Below are 18,717 nucleotides of genomic sequence, written 5' to 3'. Positions count from 1 at the left end.
TATGAAATATATTTCACATGTGAATTTAGTCACCACCAGAGAGTTCCCTGGTGGCTTAGAGGTTAAAGCATCTGCCTGGAATGTGGGAGACCTGGGTTCGATCCCTGGGTTGGGTAGATCCCCTGGAGAAGGAAATGGCAACCCACTCCAGTGCTCTTGCCTGGAGAATCCCATGGAGGGAGGAGCCTGGTAGGCTACAGTCCATGGGGTCGCAAAGAGTTGGACACGACTGAGCGACTCCACACACCAGAGAGTTCCCATGAGATTGCTTGTCAGCAAGACTTGGACACAGTGCTCAGGCTGCACAGTTAGGGCCGATGAAAGAGGAACACCCTGGGAATTCTGGAGCATAGCAGTCTCTGGGAACATCTGAGAAACCATTAGTGCTAGAAACACAGCTTTGTTCATTGCTGTGTCTCTTCTCAGAAGCCACACCAAGCAACTCTGGTTTAGAGTGTGAGGAGGAAGATAAGAAAGAACAGAAAGAACTGTCTGATCCATTGATTTACTCAGTTTTCCCCGAGATCTCCCAGTAAGTGGTGGGGGATTTATGGGAGAGGTACAAGCAAAGAAAATGAGAATAACACAAAGGATTTTTGTGCATGTTTTCATCACAAGACAAGACTTAACCTTGACAAAATACAGCTTCTGCATTATGATGTCTAAGTGTGTGTGTCCTGAACGCTAGAACCGTTCCTCGCAACTGCTGCAAGGTGGTGGCCCTGGACCACTGATTTTCATATCTCCAATAATTTAAAGAGAAGCAGACTCATAGGCTTTTGCGGCTTCAATTTGAGAAATGCTGACTTAAACTCTTCTTAGTCTGAAAACAGGCTTCCCTGGTGCTGCCAGTGGTAATGTAGGGAATGCCGGTGCCAATGCAGGAAATGTAAGAGGCATGAGTTGGATCCCTGGATTGGGAAGAAATATGTACAATCAACTGCAGAATTATTCTCACATATAGACACCTTTACAACTGGTAAACATTTTTTAGATGATCACAGATTAAAAACCCAAATTAATAACAATTTTGTAGGAACTCAGGAATTCCTGATTATATAGGTATATATTTTAAATAAAAATATGGTGGAACAATCTTTGATGTCCCTTTGATTACTAGGTTTTATGATTGTGCATTCGCTCCCTTTTTTAAAAATGTCAAATTTTGTTTTAAGGTAGTGAGGAAATAGAACCCGAAAGTGAAGCTAAAATGGATCTCAGGAGGAATAGAATTTGAATAAAATACAAGAACTCTTTCACTCAGCCTCTTATCTGACCTTTAGATTAAACATCCTCTGCTCGAGTTCTTTAGAAATATTGTATCTGTAAGCATTTTAATATCATCAAACCCAGGACTGTCATACTCACTCACACTTTAATTTTAGTGCATACATTATAATGCTATTAAAATAGGTGATATAGCAAAGAATATATATTATATATCACAGATAGAAGAATGCACTTTTAAGTATTTCCTTCCAGTAAATATCATATATTAGGCATATCATTAAAAGTAAGATAAAACCTTAAGATATAAAGATGACACATTTTGCTTTTCAGGAGTTAAGGGAGAACTGGGTGATATAGGAGATCAAGGCAATATTGGCAAGACCGGGCCCATTGGGAAGAAGGGTAAGCTGTATTTTACCATTCTCCAGTAGCAATTTAAAGCAGATGGAACCTACCTTTGATCTATTTTGAAATGTTCTGTATCACAAAAATGATCCTTTTCCTTTCTTTTAAAATACGAGTTCTCTCTTCCGAGCTTGGCTGTTTCTTCCATATGTAAGCAACGTGTCTTTACAAAAAAGCCTTGAGCAAAATTCTATTGAAATTCAAGGACAGAGTCAAACATAACGTTCAGTTAAACTGTACATAGAACTGTCTCCTGGGACCTACTGGTTATAATCCTTTATACGATTAAAATGGGTGTCATGACCGTGAAGCACACTCGGTGTAGAAAACAATTATTCATAAAAATCAAGACAGCCAAGAACAGTAGAATATTGTATTTTAATTGGAGTGGAATAATAATAATTCTGTGTCTGAGATCTGTTAACAGAGTAGGAATCTGAAGTGTATATATCTACATCCTTTCATTTTCACTCATATTTTGATCCTGCACATTCCTGCTTCACTATTATGTAAAACAGAGGTGGTGTTCTCTTTATTATCTCAGCACTCTTTATCTTTTCCTAAAGCCCTGCAATGGTAGCAGGTTCTTACTGATTCTGATATTTAGCAATTCATACAGACGTTGTACTATTGGTTTGAAGATGCAGAGTGATCACTTTTTACTTGGATACACAATTTGCTTGAACCTACCAACTGCTCCAGTGGAGATGAATTACATCAGAGGAGTATTTTAAGCATATACTTGCAATGCTTGAACTCATACAATAGTAGTAGGAGATGGCTACGAAACTATACCTTAGTACAGTATTTACTCCAGTTAAATTTATGCAGTTATGATTTAATACTGAATCATTATGTTTGTTTGCATTTCTCACAGCTGGGAATGGCACCATGTATGGTCTGTGATTGTGTATGGAGGTTTTGATAAATATTAACTTTCTATAATCAATTTTTATATATTTTATGGTAAAAATGATAAAATAGACTACTATCTATTTAATGCATATATTTTATATATTCATGACATACCTTTTCCTTAATATTTTTGGTATTTCTAGTCTACACAGTTTATCTGTGAGTTTTTTCAAATTGTTGCAAATCTCCAAAAGCTTCCCACCAATGGACCACATGATATGTAGTTTGTGTATATTTCTACTTTATATATTTAAAAAGAGTGAGATTTTTTCAGCCCTGCTGCACTGACTTTTGATCTGTGAGGTGATACTGTCCCCACTGGAATGCATGCATTAAGAGTACTGTCTCCTTTTGCTCTTTCCCAAAGATGTCAAGGTGTCTTCTCCTGCCCTCTGCCTTTACTCAGACAATTTTCTACCCCTACACACCTCTTTGTGCATCACTGTCAGTCAAAATACCACTCATTCTTTGAAACCGTGGAAAAATAGACTTCTTGATAAAGCTTTTCCTGAACCCCTCCTTTCTTTTGTGCTCCCAGCCTGAGCTTGATCATCCATTAAGGTATGAACATCTTCTATCTGGATTATTTGGTCTGCCATACAGCAGAGTATTTAAGCTCTTGAGGTTTGAAATCAGAATGATTGGGTTTCAATCCTGACTCAGGGTCTTTCTTGTATATATTTGACCTTGTGTACATTTCTTAATCTATCTGTGCTTCAGTTCCCTCATGGACAAAATAAAGACAATTACAGCCTAAAAACCAAAGAAGAGTCCTGTCTTCTGATCCAGCTTTTCTCCATCATACTTCTCCTTGTATTAGTTTTTGGAGTAGATACAAGTATTTTGGGAGCTAGTTAAGAAGAACTTGAATAGGGGAAATATTTCATTTGGACTTAATGGAATTTATCTCTGTAGTTTGTAGTCACTTCCACATACAGTTAAGTTCCTGCTAATAATTCTGATGTAGGAATAGCTTCCAGGAATACTTCTACCACCTACTGTGCAGATGTATCCAAAGTCATGATGGAAAAGTACAGGGGCAGAGGTCAGATCATCATAGGAATATGTCCAGGGCATCCAGCCCAAGAAATGTGTAGGTTGTGCAAAAGAAACAGGGTATAACATGTACCAGGCAGAGTTCATCGATGGAAAAAACTTTCAAATCTAACAGCTCATATATGAACAAGAGTTTACAGAGGTATTTTCAAAGTTTGACAATATTCTTGATTTACATACACCATCAACAACAAGTTGTGAAGGTGAGAAAAATCACTTACATTATTTATAACAAAGACAAAAATCAGATTTCTGCTACAGGCTATGAGAGATTCACCTGCATGAATCTTTCTGCTAAGAATGACTAGGTGAGTCAAAGACAAACAAACATATTTGAAGGCATGAGAGGGCAACCAAATTGAATAGACTTTAGAGGCTGTGATCTGGAGAAGAAGGGGACCACACTAATCCATTTTTCCTCATTTACAGATTCACATGTGAGGCAGCATTAAAGGACTAAGAGACTTGAACAGAAAGTTGCTCAGACTTAATTGGTGTTCAAAGTCTGCCAGAGATGAGTGGCCCAGGAAATTGGCCACTTTTATTTTTCATTTCAAAAATAAAAACCTCCAATTAGAACTTAGGAAATTCTGAATAAAATAGTCAAACACACGCCCATTCATGTTTAAAAAAAAAAAAAAGAAATCTTAGCAAACTGAAAATCAAGGGGAACATTTAATATGAAAAGGAAGAGCATCAATGAAAACTTATTTAAAAATCATACTTGGTAGTGAAATATTGAACACTGCTCTCCTGATAATGAAAATGAGATAAGTATAGCCCTCATCAAGTCTAGTCAACATTATAGAAGAGGTTTTAGCCAGAACAAAAATGCCAGAATAAGAGATAAGAATCGCAATAGTTGGAAATGGAGAAATAAGAGGGTGCTTATTTCCTAATCATGTAACATACCCAGGAAATTCAAAAGAATCTACAGATAAGTTATTTGTATTGTTCTTTAAAGATAGCGCAATGGTAAGAATCTGCCTGCCAATGCAGGAGTTGAAGGAGATGCAAGTTCAATCCCTAGTGAAAAAGATCCCCTGGATGAGGGCATGACAACCCACTCCAGTATCCTTGCTTCAAGAATCCCAGAGACAGAGGAGCCTGGTGGGAGTCGGACATGACTAAACATGCAGGCAGGGCTTTAACTTACAAAAATCAATTTTTGTTTCTAAGTACTAGAAACAATTCTAAAAACTGGAATTAAAAAGATTCCCTTTATTATAGCAAATATCTAGAAATAAATCTAACAAAAGATGTATACGCTCTCTACAACAAACACTACATGATTATAATAAGAGAAATTAAAAGATTATCTAAGGAGATGAAAGTAAAGCTATGTTCATAGATTGGGAGACTCAATATTGTTAAGAGGTCCCAAATTTGATCTGTAGTTTCAGTCTTCTCTCAATTAACATCCCAGAAGTAGTTCTCTTGGTATCCGATAAGCCAATTCAAAATTTATATGGAAATGAAAAGGACCATGGATACCCAAAGACTATCTTGAAAAATAAAAACAAAAGTGAAAGATTTAAATCAAATAAATGTTAGAAATTAATGTTTAATAAATTTAAGCATTTATTATAAAGCTAAAAGGTTAAGATAATGTCGATTTAGTGCAGAGACAAATAGACCAGTGGAAAGAAATAAACAGTGCAGAAACAGACCCCAAACTTGAGTCATGCAAAGGTGATATTTTTAAATGGGAAATGAGACATCTATCAATAAATATTGCTCGGTCAAGTGGATGAACATGCAGCCAAACGTACACAGCACATTGTATATGAAAAGAACAATTATAGGTGCACACAATCCATTTATTAATTAAAATATTACATTTTTAAGTGAATTTTGTGATGTTGCACTTGACTACTTTTCTTTTTTTTCTTTTACTTTACAATACTGTATTGGTTTTGCCATACATTGACATGAATCCACCACAGGTGTATATGAGTTCCCAACCCTGAACCCCGCCCCCCACCTCCCTCCCCATATCATCTCTCTGGGTCATCCCAGGGCACCAGCCCCAAGCATCCTGTATCCTATATCGAACCTAGACTAATTTCTTTTCTTATAATGTGTTCATTTTTATAAGTACTTTTCAATTTGGAATTTGGTATTTTTTTTAAAAAAGTCTCCTCAAATTGTATAAGCTTTGGATAAAATCATCATGAATCTGCCTCTGGTTATATCAGCTTCACTTAACAAATGGTTAAGGGATGGAAAGGTGTAACTAGAGTATGGGATGTTGGACTTTAAGATTTCTGAGATGCAATCACATTATGTAAGGTTAAGATCTCAAGTATTTCCCTGGAGATGAGCAGAAGAGGAGGGGGAGACTAAGTTATTGCAATGAACACATCCAGAATTCAAGACCCTCATTTTTCAGTGAATTATTCTAGATGTTGAACTTTCCTAGATTTAGATATGTCAAATCTAGATGAGACTCCAACCAGGAGAGTTGAAGTTCATGACTTTGAGCCAAGTCTTAATCCTTGCACAGAATAAGACTAGATTGCTCTTGAAGAGAGGGTGGTAAACAACAGAGACAGGGGAAGGTCGAAAACTGTACTATGTTATCTGAGCCTCAAAATGGATGAAGTTCCAAACATTGGAGAAGCAGAAGTCTGGAATGGATAGGGTTAACCAGCCTTATCTTCTTCAGGCTGATTCCTTATTCAAAATCTCATGCTTATGCACCTAGAGTACACCTATCACTTTATTACCACTATGCCTTATTAACTTGTCTGTGTCATTCAACAGGGTATGAATTTCTGGAGGAAATGAATGGAAGCTATATCAGATCTATTTGTTTAAATACATACAAGTTTTATTTGGGAAATCCTGCTTTTTAATCATTTTATTCTAATGTCTACTATAATGGAGAAACTTTCTAAATGTTTATTGCTTTAAGAATGAAAAAATAAATGATAGATGTCATTTCCTATGATGTGACTCTCTTTTCTACTCTTTATTTCTGTTAGCTACTACTTTCCCTTAACATCAGTTTTCAACACTGGCTAAGTTTTTTTCTCCTCCAGAGATATGCCTTGAAAATTTATGAGCATGTCCTGGAATATTTTTGAAAATGGAGGTTCCATGTTCTGGCTCACCTGGATTAATTTCATCTTTAATCTGTACTTTGAAATTTATTGTCCTTATTTTGTCACTGGTCCTTCTAAATTTTTCACTGACTCAGATTAATCTCAACTTTCTGGGCTGACCTTAATGTTATCACTTGAATGGAGAAGATAGCTTTCTGGATGTCAATATTTCATTTCAGGAATAGGAAAGGATGATTTAGTATAGGTAAATTCAATCTCATAGCAAAATAGATGCTTTTATTTAAGGTCAATAATCCTTTTACAGTGAAAGTATTTTGGTGTTTTGTTTGTTTAAATGCAGCCTCTGATTCTTCAACCTTAAGACAGTTAATACAGAGGTATTCTCACTTATGGGTCAAAAATTAACTTTTATATGTGGCTTTAAACCAGATTTCATTTTGGGGAAATAGACACAATGAGCTCACATCCACCATGAACTGGCTAACTACTTGGCATGCTTTCCTTTCCTGAAGCTCTGATTTAGTGCGTGGAAGCAAACATTGGTTAAATACCCTCTAAAGTCAAGCACAGACCTAATCCCATGACATTGTCTAATTTATCCTTCTTATGACTTTAGGCACCATCATTTGACTTTAAAAATGAAGAAATGGAAATTTAAAGGAATTAAGTAACTGGCCCATGTTTAGCTAGTAAGACGCAGAGTCAGCATTCAAACCCTGGTTGTTCAGACTTCTGTGGTTTTTCACTTCACCATACTGTTTTGACTTTCCCATCTTTTAAAAAAAAGGAAAGAAATTCATGTCAAAATACTGGAAAGCAGTCACCATGCTTACATCTTCTCAGGAAAAAATCCATGTATCAATTCAAGAATCTGTTCTCCACATTGTTAATATCCAGTTAAAGGCTGCTGCTTCAAAGAAGCCTTCCTTTCCTACTCTGATCCACAGTCATCTTTGCCTTCTCTGAATACCTACCAGGCATTTCTTTCATTTCTCTCTGTTAGGGAGTAATAGTGCTTGTGTCTCATCTCCTTGGCCTCTTATGTGCGCTTTGTTTTCCTTAAAAACCTAACATTTTGGTCGTGCTGCACAGCTTGTGGGATCCTACTTCTTCAACTAGGGATTGAACCAGCACCCTCAGCAGTGAAAGCATGGAGTCCCAACCACTGGACTACCAGCAAAGTTCTCCAAAAGCCTATAATTTTCTAAAGCAAATACTTTATGTATACTTTTAAAATGTTTATTATTGGACTTAGACCAGAACTAGGATCGTAGCAGAACTAGAATAGGTTTTCAACTCATGTTGAATTGAAAGAGATTCACATATAAAGAAAATAAACTATTTTTAAATTAAAATATGAAGCCAGATTCATATGATCTTTCAAGTCCATATTGTTTTTGGTGATGATAAGACTTACATTACTTTCAACATTTTACAGCTCTTTTTGAAGACTTTGCTTCCCTTCATTATATTGCTGGTTAAATTATTTGAAAAGTACCACAAACTGGGGAGTCAGAAGTGGTTGGGTTTTAATAGCAGCACTGCTTTTGAATTGTTGGATGTCCTGAGTCATTTATTTTGCCTTCCTGACTCTCAAGTTCTTCAGTTGTTAGAATAAAGATAATGATAGCACCTAGCTGATTGGATTTCATATAACAGTACCTCTAAAGTATCCAAACAATACTTGACAAATGATTGGCACTCAGCAAACATATATTCCCTTTCTTCCATTAACATTGTCTCAAATCTAGTCTTATCTTTTCCAGTTTACACATAAGGGAAATGAGGAGTTTTCAGGGCACAGATCCGATGTGTCCAGATCAATCTTCCTTATCAGGATGCTTGGCATACTTTTATGCTTCTTTCCCAACTACACCTCTGCTGTACAGAGTCTACCACCTGGCTCCCACCTCCACCTGCTGAAACTTCAGCACCATCTCCTCAGGAGAGCCTTCCTCCATTCTTCCAGCTGGAGCACTATCTCTACCAGCTCCCTCTAACATTGGACAGAGTATGTTATCCCTGTTCATGGTGTCTCTTACAATATTTATCACATTCCATTGTCATAGATTTCACCATGGTCTCATTTCATCTAAGCCCAAGGTTCAGAGACATTCCACTTGCATACTCAAACTTTTATCCTTTTATCTGGGGAGCTCCTGAAGGTCTGGCATCGCTATAAAGAAAAGCATCCATGTGGGCCAATTAGGAAATGCTCAGCAAATCCTTGGTGCCCTGGTCAGCATGAATTTCTGGATGATCAATGATCAACACACACAGGACTCTTAATGAAAAGTGATCAGCAAAGACAGAATAGCTAATGGACAGGCAATATGGGGAATCCTTTGGGTTTTCCCTTTTTGTTGGGAAAGGAAGGAATTAGGCAGAACCTCAGTGCTGACTCCATTCCCCTTTACATTGTCCCCTCCGTTGTTTACCCAATTCCTAGCCATATCATTGTCCTACAAGAGTAAACCTCATACTCTTCTTTAGCCTGTATGACTATCATCCTGTATTTATCCCCCTGAATTTTTTCTTATTCTTTTTCCAGATCTCCATTGAAGCATAAGCTCTATTTTACTTCTATCAAGATCTTCTCTTTTGATTCCCCCAAAGTTCAGCCAAACATTTCCTCTTATAAATCAAAAGCTTTTGCTTTCAATTATTGTGTCTGATGTGGACTTCAAGAGCCTATTTTGAAGTTGAAAAAAGTCAACTTTTTTTCCTCTCTGCTTTAACAATTCTGATTCTCAAATTTATTTTGTTGATGTCTCTGACTAAGAAAAAGGTCACATACAGAAAAGAGCAGAAAGGAAAATTATCAAGGTTGATATTTCAGAATAATATTTTTGACACAACTTTATATTATCAGTATTTGCATACATCACATCTCTTCCAAAAAGCATAAACTCTTTCAAGCCAAAAGTTTAATCTTGTCTCTCTTTATATCTTTTTAAAGTACCAAGCAAATGTTTTGTCTTTCATAGAGTAAGTAAATAGTATGTATTTGTTGAATTAAATTGAAAAGGCACAATACATGTTTTTGAAAATCCAAGGGCAAAGCCACGTGGAAGAATTTAGGGGCATAATATAATAAATACCCAGACACTGCGTTATGCTAATCAATTGATTCAGATATGTAAAGCAACAGAACTTTAAAAATCAAAAACATGCAGAATATTGTATTAGCTGTGCCTAGAAGGCCACATTATGAAAACATGCTTATGGGATAAATGACACAAAATTAAATGTTTATACATTCAGCTGGAATTCTGTATTCCATCTAATGAAATTATGACTTGTTTGATTAGTTATACCTGTGCAGCCAACTCAAAACCAAATTATTTTTATAATATTAGTAAATATTATTTGGAGATATTACAAATGAAGTTTAAAACCTCTTTCTTCTTATTTTAGGTATGTAATATATTGTCTGCCTGATATAATTACATTTCATTATGTTTTATGCATTTAATTCTACTCACTAATAGTACTATTTTATTTAGTTGTTCTTTTCATGGCTATTGTTTTTCTTCAGGTGACAAAGGGGAAAAGGGTTTGCCTGGAATACCTGGGGGAAAAGGCAAAGCAGGTATAATATGCTCATCTTTTTCTTTGTTAAATTAATGTTTATTGTAGTGCGGTGGCTTTACAATGTTGTATTAGTTTCTACTGTGCAGCAAAATGAACCAGCCACATCTTCTTTATCCATTCCTCTGTTGATAGATATTCAGGTTGCTTTCCTTTTTAATTTTTCACATCATTACAAAACTATTTGTCTCAAAAATAAATATATTTAATAGAAGAACAATAGTCTGTTCAGTGTGATTAACCTCCTTTTCCTTGGCCCAGAGGAAAGGAAGGAAGGAAATTCTGCTCTGTCCCTAGTGATGACTTTTCAGGCCCTAAGGAATGGGTGGAAGGAAGGTGGTTCATTCCACCTCTGCCACGCTTGCTTGAGGTAGCAAATCTCGTGCATCAGGAAGCAGCCCTCATGCCCCTAGACCAAGAGGAAAATCCACAAGGGCCTCAGCAATAGGACCAGCAATAGGTTCAGCCTTTGACCAGAGTCTCAACCAAACGCTGGCCAAGCATTTTTGTCACCTGCAAACTGGCCTGATGGAGAGAGTCCTGGCAGCTACAGAATATGCGTCAGTGGCCCGGAAACCTCTCCCTGATACTGAGAAGAGCACTCTTTCCAGTGCTCGATGCAGGGAAAGAAAGTAGCTCATTCCTGGTGAGCTTCAGTTATTTCTATCCATAAAGGTGTGAGTGCATGTGCGCTTAGTTGCTCAGTCGTATCAGACTCTTTGTGACCCCATGGACTGTAGCCTGCCAAGCTTCTCTGTCCACGGGATTTTTCCAGCAAGAATACTGGAGTGGGTTGCCATTTCCTCCTCCAGGGGATCTTCCCAACCCAAGGGATCAAACCTGCATCTCTTGCATCTCCTTCATTGGCAAGTGGATTCTCTACCACTGAGACCCCTGGGAAGCCCTTATCCATAAAGATGTAGAGAAGCCTAATTCTAAGAACTGTCTTAAATTCCTTATATTTGACTTTGAATATGGATAAATAAAGCCACAGATTTTTCCCCCCTTTGGCTAGTAAAATTCATTTTGCTTTTCAACCATCGGAGAAAAAAGCAAATGGAAATGTTGACATGAAGCATCCTTTAAATAGGAAAAAAGAAGCATTTGAACTTTACACATTTTCCTTACAGTTTTTTCTCTGCCACTTTATCAGTAGATGATTGAAAAGGTAAATGAGTGAAGGGGAATTAGTGGCAGAAATTAAAATCATAGTTAATCCACAAATGGGACAACTTGCTCTTAAAGTTATAAGGTGAATCTAGTCATAAGATTTAAACTTAGTCCTTGAAACATTAAGCCATACTCCAAATGGATAATCAGAATTAACATTAATTTCATCATGAATGGTTTCTCCCAGCTAACAATACAGTAACACAAGAGAAAACTAGAAATATGTTTTTAAAATGCTGTAAAGATTTTATTCTGAGACTGTAGAGGTACATTCTGTATTCAACAAAAATGCCAAATGGTTCCCAATATGTGAGCAGGGGTTTGTCATATTTACTGTTCTTTTAAAAAAACTGGTTTAGAACTCTCTGTTAACTCCTTCAAATTATTGTAAAAGATATATTCAGAATTCCTGTATATTGGAAACCTTGTCTTTAATAAAAGATGAAAAGCATCGCCATTCACAGAAAGACATAGCTAGACTAGAAAAAGATAGTAAATATTAGGAAGAGAGCCATTGCCTTTCTTATCCATTCTTCATGGGCATCAACGTGAATTGACAGCTTTGTCATTTAAAAGGCACTGTTTGTGATTGTGGAAGATACCGAAAAGTTGTTGGACAACTAGACATCAGTGTGGCCCGCCTTAAGACTTCAATGAAGTTTGTTAAGAATGGTGAGTCTATTCTCTTGTGCTATTTATCCATGGATCTATCTCTTTCAACATAGCAATTCTGGGATTTTCCTGGCTGTCTAGTGGTTAGGGCTCTTCCCTTCCATTGCAGGGGGCATGGTTTCTTTCTCTGGCTGAGGAACCAGGATCTTAAATGTCACATGACCTAAATAAATAAATAAATACAAATTTAAAAATAAAATAATCTCTTTTTTAAAGAAACAAAAACAAACAAACCACTGCAATTCCAATATCCCTAGCAGAAACTAACTTAGTTTGGGCAAAGGATTGTTGAGATAGTGCCACCAGTTTACAGATCTCTTAGAATCCTGATTATCCACTTACTCTAGTATACTTCAGGTCCTGTGGACATACATATGTGCATTCCTATCGGTATGAAAGGGGATCTTAGTGAGAGAGGGGAAGGGAGAAAAGGCAGAGTTTGAGTAGCTAGGCCTTAAGAAAAAAGAGATAACAAGAGCCCAACAACCAGCATCTTAAAAGACAAAATAGTAATGAAAACAGTAGTTGCTTTGTTGATTACTTGCAATAATACTAATTTTCATGATTAGAGTGAAGTTTAGAGAGATTACCTTGCCCATAGATACATGCTAATGAGCAGTGGAGGAAGGATTTGAATACAAGTTTCACTGACTCCTTATGCATTTCTCTAAACTGTGCAATAGTCCATGTTAGCCATTTTTGTTTTCTCTCGTATTTCCCTGGGATGGTTAGCAGTAAAACCCTTAAAGTGGGGCTTATGTGCTCTCTCCTGAGACAGTATGAATCAGGGAACTGTTCTAGTTGCTGTTACAACTACTTGCACTTTGTTGTACTTTTATTTATTGGGTTGGCCAAAAAGTTCATCCGAGGTTTTCCGTACAATGGTACAGAAATATTATAATCCAGTCATATTTATTTACATGAGTAGAGGCACACAAATGCTACCTTGTGTCCATCCTCATCTTGTAATACTAGAGGCATAGCAAAGGCTTGATATTAATTAACCCTCAGTTATAACTCTGGTTATAACCTGTACAGATGCTGCCTCTGACCTGACTTCGACCCCAATGAATAAACCAAACTCCAGAGGTTTAACATAGCGCTATAGTTCTTAACATTTGAGTGCTCATAGTTTTATTTGTAAATTTTAACTTATAGGCCCTGAAGTATATATATACATATATATGTGTGTGTGTTTGGACTGCAAACCCCAAAATATATATAGCGTATTATGATCTTGGGATGATACTGGCTCCCCAGTTCTGTCTTGAATCTTACTCAGAAGCTCAGTCTGCTTTATATACCTGAAGTGAAATATGTGTTGTTCAGTTTGCTAAGTCCTGTCCAATTCCTTGTGACCCCATGGACTGCAGCACACCAGTCTTCCCTGTCCTTCACTATCCCCTGGAGCTTGTGCAAATTCACATCCATGGGTTCATCGATATCATCCAACCATCTCATTGTCTATGGCCTGCTTCTCCTCTTGTCTTCAATCTTTCCCATCATCAGGGTCTTTTCCAATGAGTCAGCTCTTCACATCAGGTGGTCAAAGTATTAGAGCTTCAGCTTCAGCATCAGTCCTTCCAATGAATATTCAGGACTGATTTCCTTTAGGATTGACTGGTTTGATCTCCTTGCAGTCCAGGAGTGAAGTATAGACCATCTGAATTGATGCACATATTCACAGTCTGGGAATCTGGCCAGAAGCGGATGAAATTCTGTATTATTTCTGTCTCAGTCCAATAAGCCTTTACCACTATCCTGCACTGTTGCAGGCACTGAGACTACAGAGTGACAAGGACATGGTCTTGGGCCTTAAGATGTTCACAAGCTTAAGAGACACACAATTAGGCTAAAATGTGTCAAGTGCTATGAAGTGAAGGGGTCCATGGAAGCAGGGGAGAAAGCGCAACAGCACCTGTCTCTGTCCAGGGGCATCGGAAAGGCTCTTATAGGAGAAAGCATTTGGACTGAAATCTGAAGGATGGGTAGGAATTTGCCAGATAAAGCACTAAGAAGACTTTCCAGGCATGAAAGGCATGGAAGGGGAAGAGAGAAGGGAGTGCTCATGGAACTGTAAGGGTGGCAAAAGCATACACTAGAGAGGGGGAAAAGTGTCTGAGATGAGCTGGGTGACAGTTCATATAACACATCTGTGTCCAAACAGCTCTCTGCTTCAGGTTGTGTGGGAAGTAAAGGAGGAAAGGCAGGGGAGGGCCAATGACAGGAGCTGGTTCTCCATCAGACAGCAACAAAGGCGGACGAAACACTGAAGCAGTGCCTGACTCATGATAGGCAAAAGAATAGTTAAATCTTGAATAAATTAATTTAAATCTAGCAATATTATATACTTGGCTTCTCTCTGTTTGAGACAGATAATCACATTCTTCTTTTCCTCACTGCGAAGTCATAGCAGGGATTAGGGAAACCGAAGAGAAATTCTACTACCTCGTGCAGGAGGAGAAGAGCTACAGAGAATCCCTGACCCACTGCCGTGCCCGGGGGGGAATGCTGGCCATGCCCAAGGACGAAGCTGCCAACACGCTGCTGGCTGACTACGTCTCCAAGAGTGGCTTCTTCCGGGTGTTCATCGGGGTGAACGACCTTGAGAGGGAGGGTCAGTATGTGTTCACAGATAACACTCCCCTGCAGAACTACAGCAACTGGAAGGAGGGTGAGCCCAGCGACCCCTATGGCCACGAGGACTGTGTGGAGATGCTGAGCTCAGGGAGATGGAATGACACCGAGTGCCATCTTACCATGTACTTTGTCTGTGAATTCGTCAAGAAGAAAAAGTAACTTCCCTCTCCCTACACATTCGTCATTTCCCTGTGACTATCGCCGCTGTTATTTTTATCCATCCTTTTCTAATTACACTAAATTCATTCTGACTCCAGGCAAGTGAGAAATGCTAGACTAAATTTTGGAATCTTTATCACCATGCTTATCCACGATGATTTTGATCATTTTCATAAATGGTATGTTATTGATTCAGTAGCTCACCAGGTTAGGGGTCCCAAGAGAGAACTTGAATCACTTGTTGTATAGGAGATGCTTGTCTACTTCTCAAATGGAATGCTCTCTTAATATTTGCTCTGTTGACTCTCTCCAAGGCCCTAAACCACTGTCTATATGGCCCAGTGAATGATGAATTGGACAGTGGATTGATGACTAGGCTCAAAGCCAGATATACGAGAAGGCTTCATTTGGTAATGTCAAGGTATTATCTGTATTTGAATCCAAGGTCCCCAGTTCTTTGACCAGTCACGCACCATGGCCATAGCCACACTTGCAAGGTCCTCTGTTTGCACAGACATAGAAATACTTTTGAACCTCCATATGAGGACCTTCTAGCCTAGCGACCGATTCTAGGCCATATGGAATCATGTAGTTAAAATTTATGCTTCTGATTGACAGCCTTCACTGAAGTATACCAAACAGGGGCCACCTTTCTGTACACCAATAATTTAATCCCAGGCCTCCAGATATTAACCCTCTGATCTGAGGAAAAGGGAACTCTAGAAATTGAAAAGATAAAAAGAGAAACAAACATTGTATATTAATGCACGTATGTGGAAACTAGGAAAATGGTACAGATGAATCTATTTGTAGGGCAGGAGTAGAGATGCAGATGCGGTGAGCAGTCATGTGGAAGTGGGGAAGAGGGAGTGAGGGTGGATTGGGAGATGTGGATTGGCGTATCTGCACCGCCGTGTGTAAAACACAGAGCTGGCGGGAAGCAGCTGTGTAGCACAGCGAGCTCGGCGCGGTGCTCTGCGGCGCGGTGCTCTGCGGCGACCTGGAAAGGTGATGGGGGAGAGAAGGGGCTTCCAAACGGTGGGAGGTATATGTATACGTATAGCTGATGTACTTGGTGGTATAGCAGAAACTAACACAACATTGCAAAGCAACTGTACAGCCCCGCCCAAAAAAGAACCCTCTCCAAAGAGAAAAGGTTAGTTCCCAAACAATATTCTTTATAATCTTGTGCTAAGATGACCTCCTTCTATTAATATGTCTCCATTTTTTCCTCATCTTAGGTTTATCCATAGCAACTTTCCTTCTCTGGTACATGGAGAAGGAGGGAAAGAGTTTGTGAAGCCTTTAGAGAACTCTGGAAACTTCACAGTGCTACTAACATCATGTCTCTAAGGTCTTTGTCTGCCTCTAATGTATCACTCATGGTGACATTTCATGGCAGGTGCTTTATTCTGTGTAACTGTATGTTGCAAAAATCTCACATCAGTGGTGCTTTCTTATGATATCATAAAATGTCATTTCCTATGATGTCATTTCCTATGACATTTCTCCTATGACATCACAACAATGTGTCAAGTATGGCATTTGGAGCATGCCTAAGACTCACCGAAATTATAATACTAAACTGGTAAAATTTTACTTTGAACTGCAGATCAAACCTCAAAGCAGCTCTCATTTGAAATTTAAAAATAAAAGTTCAGCCAAACCCTAGATTATCCCCTTGTAAACTGCTGCTCCAGTTATAGTTTGTGACATATAATTAGACTGTTTAAAATGCTGGCAAAACAGTTAATGAAGTAAGAGAAACAGATCAACAACATATGTTCACCTTAAACCATCTGTTCATGATTTCATCCATGACTAACTGGTTATGAGAATGGATTTAATTAGGTTATTTCCGTGAATGTTTCAAGGGTCACAAACTCAGGTCCTACAGGGGCCACACAGATGACATAAATAAATGAAGTGGTACAGGGGGGACCCTGATGCACTGAACACAGATTGCCCTCCTAAAGAAATCAGCTGCTTCTTAGTCATTGCTATTTTTGCCATGAAGGACCCAGTGCCACTACATGATCTGATATTTAAGAGAAGTCAGAAAGCTGGAAATTTGTGAGATAGTTCTCTATTTTTAAAAGTTGGTGACTCATGATTCTTAATCTAAATTCTAAGTCATATAAAACAGACCTTCTCACCTCTGAACAAAAGTTCTGAAGGTTCTAACTATATAGTAGGTCATTAGGACACAGTGATGTCAAAGTCAAGGTCTCCCATTTATACCACATTCAATTCAGCTCCAAAGCCAAGGCCAGCCATTTATACCACATTCAGTTCAGCTCAATAACAGGAATTTGGTCAATGTTTATCATTCATCAGGTTAATCAACTAGTTATGGATTCAGACTTTTGAGAACATGGCATATTTTAAAGGCAGAGCAATTAAATCAGAATTACAAAGCAAGACATCAGATCAAAGTCAGAATCCTTGGGTAGAATGCCAGCCAAGAGCTCAAGGAATAAGAGTCTAAAAATACTTTGGTAGGTAGGTTTAGTCGCTAAGTCGAGTCCAACTCGTGTGACCCCCATGGACTATGTAGCCCGGCAGGCTTCTCTGTCCATGGGATTCTCCAGGCAAGAATACTGGAGTGGCCTCCTCCAGGGGATCTTCCTGACCCAGGGATCAAACCTGGGTCTCCTATATTGCAGGCAGGCTCTCTACCGAATGATCCACCAGGGATGACTTCCAGGATGAGAAAATAGAGAGAGAACAGACACCAAACATTGCCGACAGGCAGCTCACATTGGGACCCATATTCTGAGTTGTTCTAAGCTCCCCTAAGTGTGAATATTAATTATGTGTACTGTCAACGCTATTCTTATTTCTCTTATGATCTTTGTAATAATAACAACATTTCACTTAATGACTCATCTTTGCTGCCAATGTTTCCAAGAGAAGATGACAGAGTTTCAGTGAATAGGATTTATCCTGCAATCTTGCCTGGGAGAAATTTCGAAGACACCATGCACTTGATTAGATTTGCAGTGAAACTTACTTTGTGCTTACAAAGAAATGCCCTCACATATTTATTTTCCAAGTAACCCTGATAAACTCTAAGTATGAAGGGCAGACATTTTTAATGCCGTCTTCCCAAAGAGAATGCTGAGGTCCAAGGAAGCTAAGCAATTTACCAAAATTAATATGTGAGAAAAGCAGAACTCCAGCCTGCTGATTAAAATCTCAATCCAGTATTCTCTCCTGATTTTACTCTTATTTTGAATGGAATTTCATCCATGATTCTCTTGGGATAACAGAGGCTCAGATAATCTCTCTTGATTACTTTCCAAAGTTAAAGATCAGCGCTAATTAACAGAGATGCTGGGAATTCAGAAATGTGTGTTACAAATATGGTCCTCGCAGGTTGCTCTTTAAATTTGAGAATGTCTACACATATCATCAATGTTGAAGAGGTGACAGGGCAGCATCACGATAGTCTTGCAGATAACTTACAGGGATAGCTATAGGGAAAGCAAAACAAATATATTAAAGGCATGATACAAATATATTTAGAAAATAGAAACAGACTGACGGACTTAGAGAATGAACTTATGGTTGCCGGGGTGGGGAAAGGATAGGGGGCGGGACAGTTAGGGAGTTTGGGGTGGACAGATACACAATGCTCTATTTAAAATGGATAACCAACAAGGACCTACTTACTGTATAGCAAAGGGAACTCTGCTCAAGTCATGTGGCACCTGGAATGAGAGAGGAGCTTGGGGGAGAATGGATACATGTATATGTATGGCTGAGTCTCTTTGCGGTTCACCTGAACTGTCACAACGTTGTTGATCGG

General features: G+C 38.4%; 1 protein-coding gene across 2 annotated transcripts in view; it reads left to right on the top strand.

Moving 5' to 3' along the window:
- COLEC10 (collectin subfamily member 10) overlaps positions 1-18,470 on the top strand; it is a 46,971-nt gene extending 28,501 nt beyond the window's left edge. For both annotated transcript variants that reach the window (XM_068983597.1, XM_068983596.1), the window contains 4 exons: positions 1,561-1,632; positions 10,213-10,266; positions 12,012-12,107; positions 14,515-18,470. In XM_068983597.1, the coding sequence (XP_068839698.1) occupies positions 1,561-1,632; positions 10,213-10,266; positions 12,012-12,107; positions 14,515-14,906 (614 nt within the window). In that variant the 3' untranslated portion in view covers positions 14,907-18,470. The remainder of the gene's footprint in view (positions 1-1,560; positions 1,633-10,212; positions 10,267-12,011; positions 12,108-14,514) is intronic.
- Positions 18,471-18,717: the final 247 nt, after the last annotated feature.

Source organism: Capricornis sumatraensis, chromosome 11, assembly GCF_032405125.1.
Source record: "Capricornis sumatraensis isolate serow.1 chromosome 11, serow.2, whole genome shotgun sequence".
NCBI classification, from domain to species: Eukaryota; Metazoa; Chordata; class Mammalia; order Artiodactyla; family Bovidae; genus Capricornis; species Capricornis sumatraensis.
This window is presented reverse-complemented; position numbering and strand designations above follow the sequence as displayed.